We start from the raw sequence: 19,186 nt of genomic DNA, 5'->3' as shown, positions 1-19,186 counted from the left end.
GTGGGACCTGTCTCTACCGTCTCCCTCTCTGCTTTCCCTAAAGGCTTAAGTCGGATGTGGGTGGAAGTGTTCCCGGCATGGAGATTTTCGGAATCATGACTGTCAGCTGGGGTAGGCATGCAGGCCTGACTAAAGAGTGCATTGCTTATTTCCGCAGACTTCTGTTCAAGCAAAGCCCAGCCCAGGCACTCGGGCACTTCACTCCTTGGTCAGCTCCTTCCGGAAGCTGGCATTCACCATTGGCCAGCCTGTGATCTTGGACACGTGGGCAGGAGGGCCAGAAAGAGTTTTGACCAGAATGATTATGTGGCGAGACTCCTTTTAAGTAAAGCCTACATGAGCATGACTATCTAGATACTGCAGGCTCTGTATGAATTATGTGTGTGACCAAGAGACTTGCTGGAAAGTGATGGGAAATCCTCATCGTCTTAACCTCTCTCCAGATTTTGGGGCTCGTTAAGCAATGTCTCATCGCTAGTAGTTGTCCTTGTACTTTTGGGAGAAGTAATGTAAATGTCGTGTTGTAACCAAACTTTGTGGATGCCTGAGACACCGGGTTTGGGGTGATTGGTTACTGGGGTCATTTTGAGTGACTGGAGGAAGTACGCTCAGCTACATTTCACAGGAAGATGCAGTAGTGAAAAGTGCCAACTCTTCGAGCTTGTGTATGTGTAGGTTCCAGAAAGGCACCTTTCCATGGGTCATGCCCACCCTTCACTGAAAGCGAGATGGATTATCTCGATTCCATTCTGATTAGTCACCAGGATGTTTATACACAATTAAAAGACATTTAGTAGGCCACCTAACTTTTTTTTTTCCCTTCTCTAATGAGATTCAGAATTCCAGTGGGGTGAATTAGACCTTATCAAATTTATCATGACCCTGCACACCTGCCCCACGGGCACTGGGCCTGTGGGGAACAGCTGATGCTGCCCGTAACTTCTCCCTTTCGTCTTGTGTCCAGTCTAACAGGCAACCCGCCAAGTTGAACCTTCTCACCTGTCAGGTGAAACCGAATGCCGAGGACAAGAAGTCTTTTGACCTGATATCACGTGAGTCCATTTTCTCCCGAGTCAGTTACTGTGCATTCTGCCACCAGCCTATTCCCGTTCTCTGGGTTGGAAGCCGCAGCTTTCCCAAGCAGGGCTCCTTGCTGTACGTACGGCACACGCAGCTCTGAGAAGAGCCCTGGGCCTCTCTGCATGGAGCCCACCTGCAGGTGGGAAGGCATAACCGCGTCAGATCTGACTGCAGTGGAGTAGAATCTAGATTTGTGCAGTAAACCAGACCAGTTCTTGGCCACAAGTACCCAGCTTTATCCCCCTGGAAGGATTTTTGTAAGCACACTCTCATTTCTCTCCTACATCTGCTGAATCAGTCTTTGGTGTGAGGCCCAGACATAGGTGTTTTTTAAGAAGTCCCTGGGTGATTCTAATGTGTAGCTGTGGTTGAGATGCGCAGACATAGACTTGACAACACAGGTGTGCCACTGTGTCTGTCCAGCTGATTTTCCCAGCTGCAGAATCAAGCCCTGAAAGGAAAAAACATCTCCCTGCTTCCAAGCAGAACTGCCTTCTGACTTCATCAGTCAATGACACTGTGCTCTGTCACTGTCTTATTCCACAGGTCAGAGTGTGTTTTTCTCTTGTGATGAGGTTGCGCAGTGACCCACCCACCCCCCAACTGATGGCCTGTATTCTCACAGTCTTCAGAGTGAGGGGAGATTTTGTTTTCCTCCAGTCTGGCTCCCTGTGCTTTCACTGGTCCCATGGGTGTTCACGGTAGCTGAGGAGACATCTCTTTGTAAAGCAAGAGGATGGCAGTGCCGATGAAGTGACTCACAAATATTCTGAAATCCTCCAGCACTGACCTTCCGTGTTCATCCTTCTCTATAGAGCCCCACAGGACAGGCCAACCCACAGCCTATGATCTATGTGTGTAGAGCACAAAAATACTTTCCTGTCCCTTGAAATCCTTCTGATGTAGTCCTGAGAATGGAACAAACAGTCCCAGCCCAAGAGATGGACTCAGTTGTGAGACTCTGGGTGGAGTCTAAGCTGGATTCTACAGCACTTACTGAAGTTCAGATTCACCATGATTTTTATGACCGTGAGACTTCTTGGGTTACTGATGAGAAAGAAATACGAAAAGTTGGAATTTATATTGTGACTTCAAAAGTTAAGAACCCCTCGATTTGAGAATCCATAGGTTATTAATAATAATTATTGAATGTCTAATATGTGCCAGGTGCTTTATAAACATGGGCAAACCTCTCAAAAGCCCTGTCAGTTTCCCGTTTCACAGAAGAAAAACCTGAGACTCAGAGAGGTTCAGCAACTTACACAAGGTCTCACAGTGGTAAAGCAGGGATTCAGCCCAGACGCTTGGGCGTGTTCCTCTCTCTCAGGGAGTTGGGGAGGGGGGCCTACCCTGGAGCCAGTCACGTAGTGAGTGACGGGCTAGTAAGTAAAGGTGGTAAGTCAGTGGTAGTTCGACCTCAGTATGTAGAAACATTCTAGCAGATCCCACATTTTAAGGAAGAGCTTCCCTCATATACACCTACCCAAAGTATCCAAGCTAAGCTGCCCTCTCCTTACCTGAGTCGCAGCTTAAGGATGATCCTGCCGCAAGGCTTGAGCCCTTCTTCCCTGCAGCCTGATTCAGCCAGAGAGGAGCCTGGGGCACGATGTGCCTGCTTGTCAGGGCTGCCCTGTGAGTTACTTATCATTTCTGGAAAGGAATTTTTTAAAAAGGAAAGCCAGTGAGAGGCAAACTGAGAAGGAAAAGTAGAATACTGAGTTCGCAGGTAGCACTCTCCGATTTGTCACCGAGATCCACTTGACCAGGTAGGGACCCGTCCCCCTTCCCGCTTGTTTTTCAAAAGAAGTGCTAGGCATTCACGTGGTGTTCGCAGTTATTTTTTTGTATTCTTGTTGCCCTTCAGAAGAATTATATTGACAAAGTGGATCGTGTAACTGCTAAAACAAAATGTTGCAAAAATAAAATTATATTAAAATCCTGCTTTTAATGTGTTCCCCACCCCCCAGGAACTTTCAAAATTTGCATTAATACCTAAGGTATTCTGCTTTCTAAGGTTTTGCTTTTTTCTCTTTTTTTGTATTTTAGATAATAGGACGTATCACTTTCAGGCAGAAGATGAGCAGGATTACGTAGCGTAAGTAGTTCTGAAATAACGGCACGATGCCTTACATTGAAAAAGCATCTCTGTCCTGTACAGTATACCTTTAAGTTTTCTTTTTTTTTTTTTTACTGAGAATCCTGGTGGTTATTTCTCATCTCTGGGCCTTCACATGTGTCTCTCCTCTCTGTCTAGGGTGCTCAGTAAACTCAGGTGCCCCCTGCAAGGTTCTGCTCAAGCCACACCGCCCTGGGGGTTTTGCTCCCCCCCTCCTGCCCCGCACCCACTTCACACCCCTCTGGATCCCCGGCTCAGCCCAAGCCCTCTGGAGACCTAGAGCTTCTTTTTTTATATCTTTTTTTTTTTTGCGGTACGCGGGCCTCTCGCTGCTGTGGCCTCTCGCGTTGCGGAGCACAGGCTCCGGACGCGCAGGCTCAGCGGCCATGGCTCACGGGCCCAGCCGCTCCGCGGCACGTGGGATCCTCCCGGACCGGGGCACGAACCCGTGTCCCCTGCATCGGCAGGCGGACTCTCAACCACTGCGCCACCAGGGAAGCCCACCTAGAGCTTCTTGAGGACAAGGACTGTGCCTTCCTCATTTCTCATCCCACCGTCTGCACTTGGGAGGGGTTTATTCAGTGTTCAAGTAATTCTTACCTTTTGCCTTCTCTCTGGGTGCTGGTGGTAGTGATGGGGGGGAGGACTTGGTTTTCATGAAGACGTCCTGGCATCCTGCACGGAAAGATGTTTATTTTCCTCCAAGTTACAGGGAGGAATTTTCACTGCCTCATTGAGTTGTTTTCTCATGTGAAAGTGTCCAGTGAATTGAACAGAGAAATCCTTTCTCATCTCACTGTGGAAGGAGGCAGGTACAACAGAAGAGCAGTTGCGTGTTTAAAGGCAGGCAGACTTGACTGTAGTCCAGAATCTGCCCGGTAGTAACTTTGTGACCTTGAAAAGATCGTCCCACCTCGGCCTTCTTGTCAGTAAGATGGGTTCTAGCCCTCGCTTGCAGGATTTTGAGACTTGAGGTCAAATGTGTAAAGCTTCTCATACAGTGCCCGTTGTTTTTTTTTTTACTCTTGTAAACTCAAAGTGACTTTTAAAGTATTAAAACACCGTTATGCACTATTTTGTTTCTTAATACTTTTTTTGTATGCCTGTTACTTTAAAATAATTTTAAAGTTTTTTGAAGAATTGTCAGAAATAGTTGCTTTAATTCTTGACCCTTTTGAAATGTAGCCATTTCACCAAATTTGAATTATTCCTCCAGAAAATGAATTGTCCTTTAAATATGTATTTTCAGATTATCATGGCAAATGTTTTTATCATGTTTTTAATTTCTTTGTCAGGAGTTTTCAAATAAAGAGGCAAATGTGGCATAAGAGAAGGAACCCTGAAAAAAAGGTGTTAACAGAACTGTTTCCTTTTCCCAGTCTGACACCAGTCCCACTCTAGGGCCTTGGGCAAGTCACTGAATCTCTCTAGGCTTCTGTTTCTTTAAAGCATTTGTAAACCCTAACTCAGAGGCTTGTTGGAGGATTATATTTCAGAAATTATAAGTATGTGGCACATAGTAGATACTGGTAATATCAGATAGCCAAAATCTCAGGATGCCGAAGGAAAGCAAAATAGAGGCTTCTGCAGTCAAGTGAAAACTCCAGCATCATCAGTGCTGCTGCTGTTAAGTGCACAGTGATCTGCCCTGTGGAACCCAGATTCTTGACTTGTTTTTAAGAGAACAATTTCTAGTTTATAACTTGAGACTAATGATAGAAGAAAATATTATTTAACTTAAAAGGTATTAAATGCCCACCCCATCCCCTCCATTCCTGAACAGTTGTTGGGTTTTCTGCTTCATAGCAGAAAAGCTAAGCTGTGCGATCCTTTTTCTCACAACAGTGAGGGTGAGCGCCACCTAGAGTCAAAGGTATGACTTGCAGTTCACCTATTCCAGGTATTAATACTCTGCTTTGGTTTTTAATCCTCATTGCTGTCTCTATTACTTATTCAAATGAAATGAAAAACATTTCTAAACCACTGTTTGTTCTCATTTGTTCTCATGTTTTTTGTTGATTTTCTTCTAAAAAAGTTAATTTGGCTTTGGTTCCTCATTCGTGAAAGTAATACAACGCATTATAGATTCAAACAATTACAGAAAAATAGAGTCAAGCGTTCCATCTGTTTTTTCCTACAAAAAATCACTCAGAGACAACCGGTATTTTGGTGAGTTTCTTTCTATCCCTTTTTTCCCCAAACAAAATATACAATTCACAAATACATTTAAATTTGAGATTATGTCATGTGACAGTTTTTTTCCTTTTTATTTCACAAAACATTATATTGTGATCATTTCCCCAAAGTCATCCAAAAATTAGTTGGAAACTTAAATTTCAATACCTGGTTAACTAGTCCACTTTGTGGTTATTTCAGGCTTTGCTAATCAACCCCTGTTATTGGGTATTTAGGTTGTTTTACGCATAGATTAGTAGCAAAGGGTTATTTTGTTGGTTACATATTGTGGTCATGCTGTACATATATTTTAATAGCCTGCACTTTTCATTTCATAAAATAAACATTATGTGTTTCCATTGTTAATGTACCTTTTTCATAAGCATGAATCTTCATGGAAAATGAAATACCCCTTCACTTTCACTTTTAAGTGCCCCCCGCTGACATGGACTCCCAGGAAACAATGCCTTTTGCTAAACTCCCTTTCCTGCCTCCTATTCCTTTCTCACCTGTTCTTTCTCATCCTTGCACTAGGCTGGTCCCACTCTGAGTCCTCTTCGTTCTGACGTTCCCTTTATATTCTGTCTCCGTGGAAATGCAGGCGCCTATGTGTTCACGCAAGCCCTTGGTCATTGATACCCTCTCATCTGTTCCTCTCATCTCGCTAGTTCTCTCCTGTGTGTTGTTTTCCATTCTTTGTATTGCTATGGGGAGGTCTCTTTTGCCAGTTCTGCATGAAAACAGATTCTTTTGCAGGGGAAGGAGAATGCAATGGCCAACCAGGCTCTTATGTCTCCTCCTCCTGTTTCTGACAACAGGTGGATATCAGTGCTGACGAACAGCAAAGAAGAGGCCCTCACCATGGCCTTCCGTGGAGAGCAGAGCACGGGGGAGAACAGCCTGGAGGACCTGACGAAAGCCATCATTGAGGACGTCCAGCGGCTCCCAGGCAATGATGTCTGCTGCGACTGCGGCTCGTCAGGTATTTGCCCCCAGACTTGAGCCGCTTGTTAAACATCCCTTCTCTTCCTGTAGAATATAAATAAGCAGGTTATTAAAATGCCTTAATCTCCTTGTGGACACAGACACATGTATGCCCTAGAGGTGGGTGAATTGTCCCACCTCTGAGTGCTTTCACCCCTGCCGTTTGCTCTACCTGGGAAGCTCTCCCCTGCTCTCCCTAAATGGCACCTGCCAAAATGCCACCTTTCCCGTAAGGTCCAGTTAAATGGACGGTAAGGGGAGAGCACTGGACACGGAGTCCATCATCTGGTTTGGAATCACCCACCCGCTTCTCAGAGCCTGGACGACCTCATACTAAGTCCCTTTCCTATTCTGATCTTCAGTTTCCTCATCCTGAAAGTGGAATAACAAACCTCAGCTGTTGTGAGGGCGTAGTGAAATGGCGTATATGACATTGGCTGGCACACGGTACCTTTCCTTCCGTTCAGTAAAACCTCCCCAGCCTCTGTATCACACTGGTGTCCCCTTGCTCCAAATTTCTGTTCTCAAATGGCATCTGTGTTACTTAGGTATTGACAGTAGCTAACGTTGATCAAATGCTTACGTTATAATAAGGATTGTGATATTTGTTTTGCTGGTCTTTACGTACTGAATCCTCACAGACTCTCTCTGAGCAAGATAACTAAAATTATCCCCATTTCACAGACGAGAAAACTGGGGGAATCAGAGAAGTTGATTGACTTGCCTGAAGTCACACATCTAGTAGTGGTCAGAATGTCGCGCAAACCTATCCTTAAGCATTATGATCTCCTTTTTAATTGTTTTACTAGTGCAGATGGGCTCCTGTATACAACAGGCCATAAGCACCTCAGAGGCAAGTCTCACATCTTCTGCTTTTGTGTACGTGTGTGATAGTGACTGACACAGTGTCAGGGTATGTCAGAGGAGGCTCTGCTCTGGGGCCCTTGGGGGTTGTAGAAAAAGCTGTCTTATTACCAAGAGGTGCTTGTGCAGAAGCCACAACCAGGATGACGGGTTAAGTTGGGTTGTAGCGTGGAGGTTAACGATGGCTGTAGAACCCAGTCCCTTGTGAGCTGTACTTAGAAGGCCTTTAATCTATCACTGTCAGGCTGTTTCCTCGGCCTCCTGGGCAAAGTCTTTCTCACATTTTCACAAAAATAAAGCACTGAATTTTATTTTCCATTCAGTATTGAAGGGATAGTTTTAAAATTTGTCTTAAAATTTGCTGTCTAACAAGCTATTAGTTTTTATGACAGCCCCTAGGCTAAACTGCAAGCATCCATTTCTTCCATTTAAATTTTTCCCTTATAGTTTTTAACAAATTTTACTACTGTTTTAGCTTCCTCTGTAGTTGGCACACTAAAAATTAGATATCTTGTCTTCAAAATCCTTTCCACAGAACCCACTTGGCTTTCAACCAACTTGGGGATTTTGACCTGCATAGAATGTTCCGGCATCCATAGGGAAATGGGGGTTCATATTTCCCGCATTCAGTCTTTGGAACTAGACAAATTAGGAACTTCTGAACTCTTGGTAAGTAGTGACCTGTCATGAATATATTTAGTATATTGCTTTGGGGGTTTTTGTTTCTGCTGAGTACAAAGAATTCTAGTTCCTGAATTTAGTGAATTTAAATAGGTATTTAAAATGTAAATTTTGTGGTATGTAACATTGACTGTTTCTACTTCCTGATTGAAGAACTGGCGAATCATACATTTCTATAATTAGCTCCACTGAATGGCTCTTTTCTTCTAGGATAGGCTTTTTCAAAGCTGCTTTTCTTCTTTTGGAATAGTTTTTATATGATTCACTGTCATAGCAGTAAAGGGAGTTAGATGTTGAACTCGCATGTTCGCTTTATCTAGTGGCTTATGTTATTAAAGATAATGTCCAAAGAGTTTTTCTCTATTTTTACTGTTTGTAAGTTTGTAAAAGTACACATGAATTGAGAGTGGCCTGTTAGCTACTGTCATAAACCAACCACTCCTTAACCCACAACTTCTTTAGGTAGTCAGGGAAAGAATTGTGTGCCGTTATGGTGTATAGCTTTATAATATGGAAAGGGGACCTTCATCAGGTCCAAGTTAAACTGGTCCCACAGTTCACCAAATGAAGGAAGGAAAGGCCTACTTATGGCATCTCCTATAATACCTTGTGGCCATCAGTCCTGTCTTGCATAACTGGAACCCTGGTGCCTGTGAGAGAGTCCTTCTACTAAGGGTGAAAGGGTTCGAAGTAAAGTAGGGCTTCTCCTCACACAGGAGGCTCTTGATCAGGACCTGAGTGTGCCTGGGGCTCAAAAAATCTGAAAGCCTAGCTTATCACTAGCCTTGCTGGGAGCAAAGTACCCCAGGGTCAGGGCAGGTAGTCACCCAGCCAGCAGCCTTTGTCATCTGAGCACCCATTAAGCAATGGTGGTCTGTCTTGTGTTGCATGAGCCCCTTGATTTAGGAAGTATCCTCCTGATACACGGCTCCCTATTCACTTCAGGGTCATCGAGAAAAGGCTCAGACCTAATACCTGTAACGTTCTTCTTTAGTATGAAAATGGTGTCAGTCCATCGTAAACACTTAACTATGTGATAAATCCAAGAGACCTGATCACATGAGTGTTTCCTAAACTTCACATCAATCCCCAAATTATCTCAATGACCAAAAGCCTTTCAGGACAAATTTTCTTGGAAGGGTCTTGAACCCAGAAGCAAAATGGTTCCTGGGGCCTCTTCATTAATCGCCTGCAGCATCTTAATTGGTGCCCCAAATATAAAGGAATCCTGCAGCATCTTAATTGGTACCCCAAATATAAAGGAATCCTGCAGCATCTTAATTGGTACCCCAAATATAAAGGAATCCTGCAGCATCTTAATTGGTACCCCAAATATAAAGGAATCCTGCAGCATCTTAATTGGTACCCCAAATATAAAGGAATCCTACATCCTTTTCTGTTCAATAACAGTAAATCTGCTTTATCTAGAAATGAGTTGTGATGGTAATTGAAAAGCTGTTGCTGTCCATTAAGCATTTAACCTAGATTCATATTTGGAATCTGCTCTGTCTAATCTCATATAGTGTGTGCGTGTGTGTGTGTGTGTGTGTGTGTGTAGGACCACATCCTATTCTAGTCTAACGTTTATCACATTATGTTTGTGAAAATGATTGGTTTTCTTATCCGTGGTTCCACTAGTCCATTAGCTCCTATAGCAGGGAACATGGTTTACCCATCTCTGTATTTCCGGTGCTCAGAAGTTCAGTGCCTGGCGCAGAGTACGTGCTCCGTAAGTTATCTGTTGACCAGGTGGATGGGCAGTTTGTATTTTGAGTCAAATGAAGGAAAATACGTATTCAGAAATCTCAAAAGCAAATAATAGGAAACTTTTAAACTAGTAGTAAGGAGTTTGCTATATTGTGTTTTGTTTATGTTACAGCTGGCCAAGAATGTAGGAAACAATAGTTTTAATGATATTATGGAAGCAAATTTACCCAGCCCCTCACCAAAACCCACCCCTTCAAGTGATATGTAAGTACTTCTAATACAATGAATTCTTTATTTTTCTATAATTGTTCTTCTCTCCCCAAAACTTCTCAGTGGTTGTAGTATTTTTTTTCCCCAGAGGAAATTTCATTATGAGAAAAAAAGCAGAGAAAAGTAAAGTGTCTGAGACATATTTCTGGAATGACCCGATTATTTTCATCATCACCTTTCCCTAGGTAGTTGCAGCTGCTCTGTGGAGAATAAATCTTCGTAAGGACAATTATCTCTTAATCCTCACATGTTGTGATAAATAAGAGACATACAAAAGCAACGGGAGATTCCTGTCAGATTGGCGAAAAGCCAAACGCTTAACAGCCCACTCAGGCAGACTGTGGAGAAACAGACATCTCCTCTCCTGTGTTGTTGGTGGGAGTACAAATGGTACACCATCCATAAGGGACAAATTAGTCATTTTCATCACGATTACAGATTTATTTATTACCCTGACGCAGCAACGGCACTTCTGGGAAGTTCTTCCTGTTCTGTAATGGAAAAGGATTAGGAACAAAGCAAGTGTCTACCTGTAGATACAGGATGAAGTATTCTGTGGTATGACCACACAGCGGAACCCCTTGCAGATGTAAAAAGGAATAGGAAGCTTCTTCTGTCCTGATCTGGGATGATCTCCAGGATGACTGTCAAGTGAAAACATCAGGTGCAGTGAGTGCAGTGCTCACGGCACGCTGCCTTTGGGGCAGGGAAGGGTGGAGGGCGTGGGAACAAGTGCACAGAGGCCCCCGCACCCCCGACCCAGGCACCCTGTCCAAACTCAGGAGCCAGATTTTGGGCACTTCTACTGATTAATCCCTCCCTGTGAACTCTCGCTACTCATCATCTGGACTCAGACACCAAATAGATTTAGACAGTGAAGGACACACATAAACATATGTATTTATTTAAACTTGGGTTTGCTTGAAGAAACACTGACAGATACCCAGGAAACTAATAAAAGCGCTTCCTCCGGGGTGGGCGTAGGACCCCCTCAGTCAACACTTTCTGATATCATTTTTATTGTTGAGTCATGTGAATCTTTAAGCATATTCAAAAAGGTTTACATTGAATTTACACTTTTAAATCCTGTGGATAAATAGGAGAAAAGAGATTGAATTCCGACTCGAGCGATCAGGGAAGCCTTTGTGAAGTGGACGCCAGCCTGAATGTTTTGCAGCCTCTCCCGGGTGGTTGGTTATTCAAAGCAAAGCACTTTATGGGGCACATTCGAGGAACATGTTTTCTTCCTCCTGAAATCTCGAAATTCGATCTCCCAGAGGCCTCTTGGCATTTGTCTTTTCTTGAATTAGACAAATGCATGTTGTACATTTAGTCTGTGCCTCGTGTTATGTCAGATGCTGGGGAAACGTCAAAACACAAACTAGATATAAACCCTGTCTTCGTGACACCTAGAGCCTAGAGAGGAAGCTAGGTGTTAACCAAGAAACTGAACAGTGAATCATTTAGTCGTAGTCGTGGTAAGTGTCACAGAAGAAAAGTTAGGGATGTTGGGGGCCTATATTGAATATAATATCCTAAGCTCATCCGGGGGAGCGTCTGGCTTAACAGCAACCTTCAAGCATTCTCCTAGCACAAACACTGCTTGGACGTCTTTTTCACACTAATGAGCTCAAATTACACTGAGAACTAGGGCTTTCCGAAGCTAGTTTGATCATAAAACAACTGCAGACAAATGTGATCCGTGGGTTACTTCACAGATGTGGTAACAGTGAGTGCTCGAGCACACACGGCCCAGTCTTGCCCACACCAGTGTTTTTGAAGTGTTTACGTGACCCAGACCTCGAAGGCATTTCTTTAGGATAAATCTCATAACAACATGGGTTTTTGTTTCCTGCTGTTCACGTGGGAGACAGCGTCAGCGCTGCGCCCCGTCAGCTCTGTGGCCTCCGTCAGGCCCTCCCCTTCAAAGAGCTCATGATTCTCCGAATCTCTAACGTAGCCAGCCGCTCTTGCCAGACTCCGGGAGTTCGGATCCACTTCCTAAACTGGGATCTTGGGCAAGTAGCTTTGACTGTCTGAGCCTCCGTTTCCTCATCTGCAAAGTGTGTCAGCCCCCTAGGGCGTGGGGAGGACTAGTGAGAAGAGCTTAGAGCAGCTGTGGGCATACAGTGAGTATTTACTGCTGCTGTCATCATTATTGTTGTTATTCTCTCATTTGGGCACAACTGGGAGGAATGGAGTGAATCTCCTGTAACATGATTAAATCACATATTTAATTAAGCAACTTCTGTGTTCCAGGCACACTTTTAAGTGCTGACGATACAGTCAGTAGTGAACAAGGCAGCTCCTGTCCTGCTTACATTCTCACTGGGGTGAGGAAAACACAGGGAATGAGAAAGTAAATAACCTAAGTTCGCATGGTAGTTGGTGTCAGCAGGAAAACGTAACAGGGTGAGGGGTTGACGTGTAGGGGGTCAGGGAGCATCTGAGGACCCGACATTTGAGTTGAGAACTAGAGGGTATGACGGACAGGTGTGAGCGAGCAGGCCAGGCAGGTGGACAGTAAGTGTTGCTGCCCTGAAGGGGGACAGGCTTGGCGTGTTCACGTGACAACAAGAAGGCAGGTGAGGCTGCAGGGCACTGAGCCAGGAGAGTGCTGGGAGATGCCACAGAGATGGGGCCAGACACGTAGGGTTCTGCAGGTCGTGGAATGGTTTCGGATATTATTATTCTAAGTGTGATCGGAAGTTGTCAAGCAAAGGGAGTGACATGATAAGTTATGTTTTAAATGGATCCTTGTGGTTCAGTGATGCTCAACTGGGGCAGCTTTGCCCCCAGAGGACACTTGGCAGTGTGTGGACACATTACATCGTGACTTGGGCAGGTACTGCTGGCATCCAGAGGATAGAAGCCCGGGATGCTGCCGAACATCCTACAGAGCATGGGGTTGCCGTCCATAACAAAGGATTATCCAGGCAAAACGTCAGTAGGACAGAGGTTGAGAAACCCAGCTGTGGCTGATGAGTGAAGGACAGACTATAGGGGGTGGTGGGGACAGACTGAAGAGAAATTTATACCAGATCCACTGAGAAATAAAGATAAATTGGACTAAGGTGGTAGCGGCGGAGGTGGTGGAAAGTAGTTCAGTTCAGTTCTCAATGTATTTTGAAGGGAGAACCACCGGGATTTGCTCATCAGTTTAAATATGGGGTGTTTAAGGGAATTGTCCAGATGACGCCCACGGTTTTTGGCCTGAGCATCTAGGTGAATGGCCAGTACCGTTATCTGAGCCAGGGTAGGTAGGAAGGACCGGGTTTGGTGGGGGACAGAAGGAGAAAGTTGTCTTTCATCTAGAACTCTTATCCAGGCTTTCAGACAAGTCTGTTTCCCACCCTCCGTAGTGCCCATGCCAGAAAGCCTTCCATTGCCGGGGGACTAAATGTGACTAGATAGAGATAACTCTGAGTGCCCAGAAAGGGTTAAACACATCCTGCCGAGTGAGAGCTCAGACACTTGCTGTAGCCACAGAATTGCAGAGCCAGGGCTGGAGGTGGTCTTCTAGGTGACCTGGGGCCAATACCTCAGTGCCCTCTGCATCTTCTCTGCTGGATTATCAGGTAGCATCTGCGTGATGCTTCCAGCCACAAGAGCCCGCCTGCAGAGCTCGCTGCAGTTTAGGTCTCCCTCCCTGCCATGGATCCTAGCCCTACCCGCCTTGGATAAGAGTAGAAAAGAAGCTTAGAAGTGAACCCATAGCCGTGCATCATTCTTTGTTCCATACCTGGCAGGTAGTAAGTAAGGCAGGTATGATTGCTGATACTTCACAGGTGAGGAAACTGAGGCAGAGCGAGACCTTGATTTACCCAGGGTCACGGAGGTAGCAAGTGGTATCAGACTTGCATTAAGCCATCTAGTTCTTAAGTCTGGTGTTCCATCCACCACACAGTAGCTGCCTTTCAAACTTGATGTAAGTCACACACAGCAAGCCAGGCTTAGGCCGTCCTTTCAGGTATCTGGAAGTCTTCCAATTCATCAGGTTACGGCCATTCTAGGAGGACTCTGACCTAAGCATAAAGGACACTCTTGAGTGTACCATCTTGGTTCCCGGAGCAGAATCTGCAACCCACCAAAGGCTCTATGCCACCGTCAACCAGCCCAACTCTCTGCTGCCAACCCAGAATGAAAGAAAAAAGCATCAGCGCTATTTTAAACAGTGTTTCCAGGCTGTGGGATGTGGGAAACAGTAACAGCTACCACACATGGAGTGACTATTTCTGAGCAAGAAATTTTGTGTCCCATGAATTAGAGCCCTCCTGGAAAGAGGAAAGCGCCTATTAGCGGCTGTATGTTCTTTAATTCAAAATATACCAATGAGTTATGGTCCCCAATTTCAAATGAAAAACAAAAATACTGAAGGTCATAAAGATTAAGTAGTTTACCTAACGTTGCACAGCTGGTTTGCTGTAGGACTAGGATTTGAACCCAAAATCCATTCATTGTCTTTTTATTAATTGGCTCATGTAACTCGTGAGTTCAGGTACAGCTGGACCCAGGATGTCAGACAGTATCATCTGGACCTTAGCTCACTCTCCTGACTCTTGTCTCTCCTTTCCTCTGAGCCAGCGTCCATTTCAGCCTTTCCGCAAAGTTGACCATCAGGCCACTGAGGTCATAGGCTCACCCCTGCAGCTGGGAGGTGGGGTCAGAACCACTTGAACTGAAGTGGCGAGGGGGTAGGTCCTGAAGAGAAGGAGAAATGCACCAGGCCCACTTGGGCTTTGGGCATGTCATCCATGGCAGGAAAGACCACCGTCTGTGTCCTTCTGGAGCTTCAACGACAGCTGTGCTGAGCCTCAGTTTCCTGTCAGTGTCTTCATTCTGTCTTTGCTAGAATAAACTTGGTCTAAACCTGTTTGCTGGAACGTTGAAGGGAAGTGTATCTTAATTAAAATAACTCTTCTCAGGACTTCCCTGGTGGCGCAGTGGTTAATAATCTGCCTGCCAGTTCAGGGGACACGGGTTCGAGTCCTGGTCCGGGAAGATCCCACGTGCCGCGGAGCAACTTAAGCCCGTGCACCACAACTACTGAGCCTGTGCTCTAGCGCCCACAAGCCACAACTGCTGAGCCCGCGTGCCACAACTAGTGAAGCCCGCACGCCTAGAGCCCGTGCTCCGCAGCAAGAGAAGCCACTGCAATGAGAAGCCCGTGCACCGCAACGAAGAGTAGCCCCTGCTCGCCACAACTAGAGAAAGCCCGCACACAGCAACAAAGACCCAACGCAGCCAAAAATAAATAAATAAATAACATAAAATGACTCTTCTCAGAGAGAACTGTTTGTCAGAAAATGTAAATCTTTCTTAGCTCTTGGGAAATAAAAAGTCTTAGTTCATTTTGCTTTGCTCTATTTTAGGACTGTACGGAAGGAATATATCACTGCAAAGTATGTAGATCATAGATTTTCACGGAAGACCTGTTCATCTTCGTCAGCGAAACTGAACGAATTGCTTGAGGCCATCAAATCCAGGGATTTACTTGCACTAATTCAAGTCTATGCAGAGGGGGTAGAGCTAATGGAACCGCTGCTGGAACCCGGACAGGTACAGCTTCACTGAAATCAGGATGAAGAGGGACGCGGGAAATCGGTTTAAAAGATGACACGTTTTATTGTAACACCACAGAATGAGACTGTTATACATTAAGTGATCGTGTCTGAACCCAGACAATTTGAGAGTGAAAGGGGCTGCTATTAATAATTACTTTGGGGCAGCTGACTTAAATGAAGCCTGTCTAGGCAAACTAGGACCTCTGACCACCCTATTTATACTTCTCCTTTCCTTTCAGGAGCTCGGGGAGACAGCCCTTCATCTTGCAGTCCGAACTGCAGACCAGACATCTCTCCACTTGGTTGACTTCCTTGTACAAAACTGGTACGGTTTTTGTTTTCTCTGGATATGCCTTGTGAGTTAACGCGAACCAGCCCTATTGGCGGCCTACCTCAGGACTCAGCAAAGAGCCAGACCCTGTTGCAGGCTTTGCGGGCCATGAGGTGTCTGTCACAGCCATTCAGCATTGTCATCATAGTGTGAAAACTGCCACAATCAGTATGTAAACAAGTGAGCATGGCCATGTTCCAGTAAAGCTGTATTTACAGAAACAAGCAGGGGGCCAGATATGGCCTGTGGGCTGCGGTTTGCCAACCCTTGGCCTAGATAAATGTAAAATCCCATCTCTGGGTCCAAAACCTGCTGCACTAAGGGAGGTTGAGAGAGAGGACACTTAACAGCACAAGGTGACAGGTCTGTGAGTCTATAAGTTCATGGCAAGAGCTCAGTATGTGTGGCCGACCCAATTGCTAATTCAAGTTTAGGATATACTAATAGGAGAGTAATACTGAACACAGCAGGTTTAGACTTGCTGGATTCTTTGTTGGGTAGTTCTGTAAGCTACAGATTAGGAGGAGGAACTAGAGCTCATCCAAAGGAGAGCGATTAAAATAGTGAGGGGATTTGAACTCACATACGATACGGTGCCTGGACACAAGCCAGATTGTACAAACGCCCAGCCTCTTCCATAGAGGTGGTTCTGCGTAGCGGTTAAGACCATTGGCTCCAGAGACACACTGCCTGTGTTCAAATCCCTGCTCCATCATCTGTGTCTCGATAATCTCGCAAACAAGCACTTCATCCTCTCTGTTTTCATCTAAAAAATAAGGGTTATAGTATACCTACCCCATCAGGTGGTTGTGAAGACTAAATGAGCTAATACACGTAGGAGACGTGTGTCTGTCCCGTACACAGTAGGCACTCAATAAATGCTGGCTGTTATTGTCATTATGTTGCTTATAAATGGAAGTGTCATGTTAGAAACATCATCATCTTCCCTGCTTATAAGAAGTAGGTCGCAAATTTGACTCAGTTGTTAGCATGGGAAAAAGTGGTTCATCTGTAGTTTTAAGTTGTAGAGCAAGTCATTTTTTTCTGATACTTTCATTTTTCAGTGGGAACCTGGATAAGCAGACGGCCCTGGGGAACACGGCTCTGCACTACTGTAGCATGTATGGTAAACCTGAGTGTTTGAAGCTGCTTCTCAGGAGCAAGCCCACCGTGGATGTTGGTAAGTGTGGCCAAGCGTCTCTTAATAACTGCGGTGAGAGCGTTCAGTTGGCTGAAACCTAGACATGCCTGTTCCATTGTCATCTGAGTATTGTTCTTTGCCTTTTCAAGATGTATCTTAGATAATCATGCAACTGTATTCTACCTGTTTTAGCTAACCAGGCTGGAGAGACTGCCCTGGACATAGCAAAGAGACTGAAGGCCACCCAGTGTGAAGATCTGGTAAGCGGAGTGGGACAGGGGTGAGCCCAACTGCCCTGAAAGGGTGTTCTCTGAAACCACGACTGGAGTGAGAGAAGCAGATTCTTTCTCTCTCTCTTTTTTTTTTTTTTGAACATTGGCTAAAGAAATCTAGATAAGCACTCAGGCTACATTTGAAAAAATGGTAAAATGATAAATTTGTCATCCATGTGTTTTGAGTACAGTTCTGGTGTAGCAGCTAAAAGGCATTTGAGAGGTCTTATTACCAGACAAACCGCTTTTTTTTTTTTTTTTTTGGCCGTGCCACACGGCAGGCGGGGGCAGGATCTTACTTCCCTGACCAGGGATCGAACCTGAGCCCCCGGCACTGGAAGCACAGAGTCTTAGCCACTCGACCACCAGGGAAGTCCCAAGGTGCTGCTTTTTTTGTTTGCCGGACATTAGTCTTTCTCTGTAGCTTAACAGTAAAGAATTACTTGGGGAATTCTCTGGCGGTCCAGTGGGTAAAACTCTGCAGTTCCTGGGTTCAATCCCTGGAACTAAGGTCAGGGAACTAAGATCCTGCAAGCCGTGTGGTGCAGCCAAAAAACAAAAATAAGTTTTTTGGGGAAAGAATTACTTGGGAAGCCAGTTCCAAAAACTGGGCAAGCGAAGTTCAGAGTGTAATGGTTTTCAGAATGTCCAGTGCCCTCCCTCCCCTCCCCCGCATCCTGTGTACACACTCACCTCCAGTCCCACTAGTTCTTGCTTATACCTCTGGGCCTTTGCGTAGAGCATGATTCTCTTAACCACAGGGAAGGATAAGATAGAAAAGATAAGTTACATTCCCTTGAGTTCCTGCTAAGTGCCAAGTACCCACCCAGGCCCAGCAGTTGTACGTCTTTATTTTTACAAGAATGCTTTGGGGACGTTGGAGATACCCTTGCCCCATTTTATGATTAAGAAAGTGGGCCATGGGTGGGACCAGGACTGTCTGAGTTTAAAGGCCTACCAGCCTACCTGTCGCACCTCAGTGACTCTGATTTTGCCTTCCAGCGGGAATTTGCAGTTTTGAGGCTCATTTTAATAATATTGAGAAAGCTTTTAATTTTGGAGAGAAGTCACGTTACCAGAATTAAAAAGGCTCCACCCGTAATTCTTGCAAAGAATTGTAATTCTTTGCAATTCCTCTTCAGTCTGTCCTGTGGCAGTCCCGTTTGTATAATCAGAGTTTTGCCTGCAGTGCAGCTACTGGTGATGAATCCGAAACCAGGAATGAGGTGGGATTTGCTCAGTGTTTATATAATGTCCGGGTGCCTGGCAATGAAATTACAGCGGTTACACCTGCTGTTACTTTCAGCTTTCCCAGGCTAAATCTGGAAAGTTCAATCCACATGTCCACGTAGAATATGAGTGGAATCTTCGACAGGAGGAGATGGATGAAAGCGATGATGATCTGGATGACAAAGTGAGTGTACGTAGTGCCTCTGATTCCTTAGCCCTTCTCCCAGGTTTTCTCCACTATACAGATAAGACCCATTCTTTGTGAGATTGATTTTGGTCTTATGACCTGATTCACCAGGGCCATTTTCTTTGTTTAGTCTCTGATCCTTGTTGAGTGCCACTTAATAGCTGTATTGGTCAGGGTTCTCCAGAGAAACAACCAGTAGGGGTGGGTGGGTGGGTGGTGTGTGTGGGGTTGCGTGGGGTGTGTGTGTGGTGTAGAGATGGAGAGAAATTCATTTTAAGGAGTTGGCTCACATGCCTGGGGCGGGCCCGGCCAGAATCCCCAGGGCAGGCCAGTAGGCTGGGGACTCCACAGGAGCTGAGGGTGCAGTCCTGAGTTTTCAGACAGAAAGCCTTCTTCCTTCGGGGGTCCTTAGTCTTTCCTCTTAAGCCCTTTGACTGCCTGCATGAGGCCCACCCCTGTTACTCAAAATCTAACCTAAATGTGAACCACACATAAAAAATACCTTCACAGCAACATCTAGACTGGTGTTTGACCAGTCACCTGTGCACCATAGCCTTAGCCAAGTCAACACATAAAATTAGTCA

General features: G+C 45.2%; 1 protein-coding gene across 1 annotated transcript in view; it reads left to right on the top strand.

The window, feature by feature from the left end:
• The window catches only part of ASAP1 (ArfGAP with SH3 domain, ankyrin repeat and PH domain 1), a 349,290-nt gene that overhangs the window by 295,802 nt on the left and 34,302 nt on the right, over window positions 1–19,186 (top strand). Inside the window, exons 14-23 of the mRNA XM_082858607.1 lie at window positions 965–1,052; window positions 3,127–3,175; window positions 6,190–6,353; window positions 7,755–7,888; window positions 9,780–9,871; window positions 15,250–15,436; window positions 15,681–15,766; window positions 16,837–16,952; window positions 17,106–17,173; window positions 18,492–18,599. Coding sequence (XP_082714733.1) covers window positions 965–1,052; window positions 3,127–3,175; window positions 6,190–6,353; window positions 7,755–7,888; window positions 9,780–9,871; window positions 15,250–15,436; window positions 15,681–15,766; window positions 16,837–16,952; window positions 17,106–17,173; window positions 18,492–18,599 — 1,092 coding nt within the window. The remainder of the gene's footprint in view (window positions 1–964; window positions 1,053–3,126; window positions 3,176–6,189; window positions 6,354–7,754; window positions 7,889–9,779; window positions 9,872–15,249; window positions 15,437–15,680; window positions 15,767–16,836; window positions 16,953–17,105; window positions 17,174–18,491; window positions 18,600–19,186) is intronic.

The sequence above is a fragment of the Leucopleurus acutus genome, assembly GCF_964270905.1.
Source record: "Leucopleurus acutus genome assembly, chromosome: 17".
Classification (NCBI taxonomy): Eukaryota; Metazoa; Chordata; class Mammalia; order Artiodactyla; family Delphinidae; genus Leucopleurus; species Leucopleurus acutus.
This window is presented reverse-complemented; position numbering and strand designations above follow the sequence as displayed.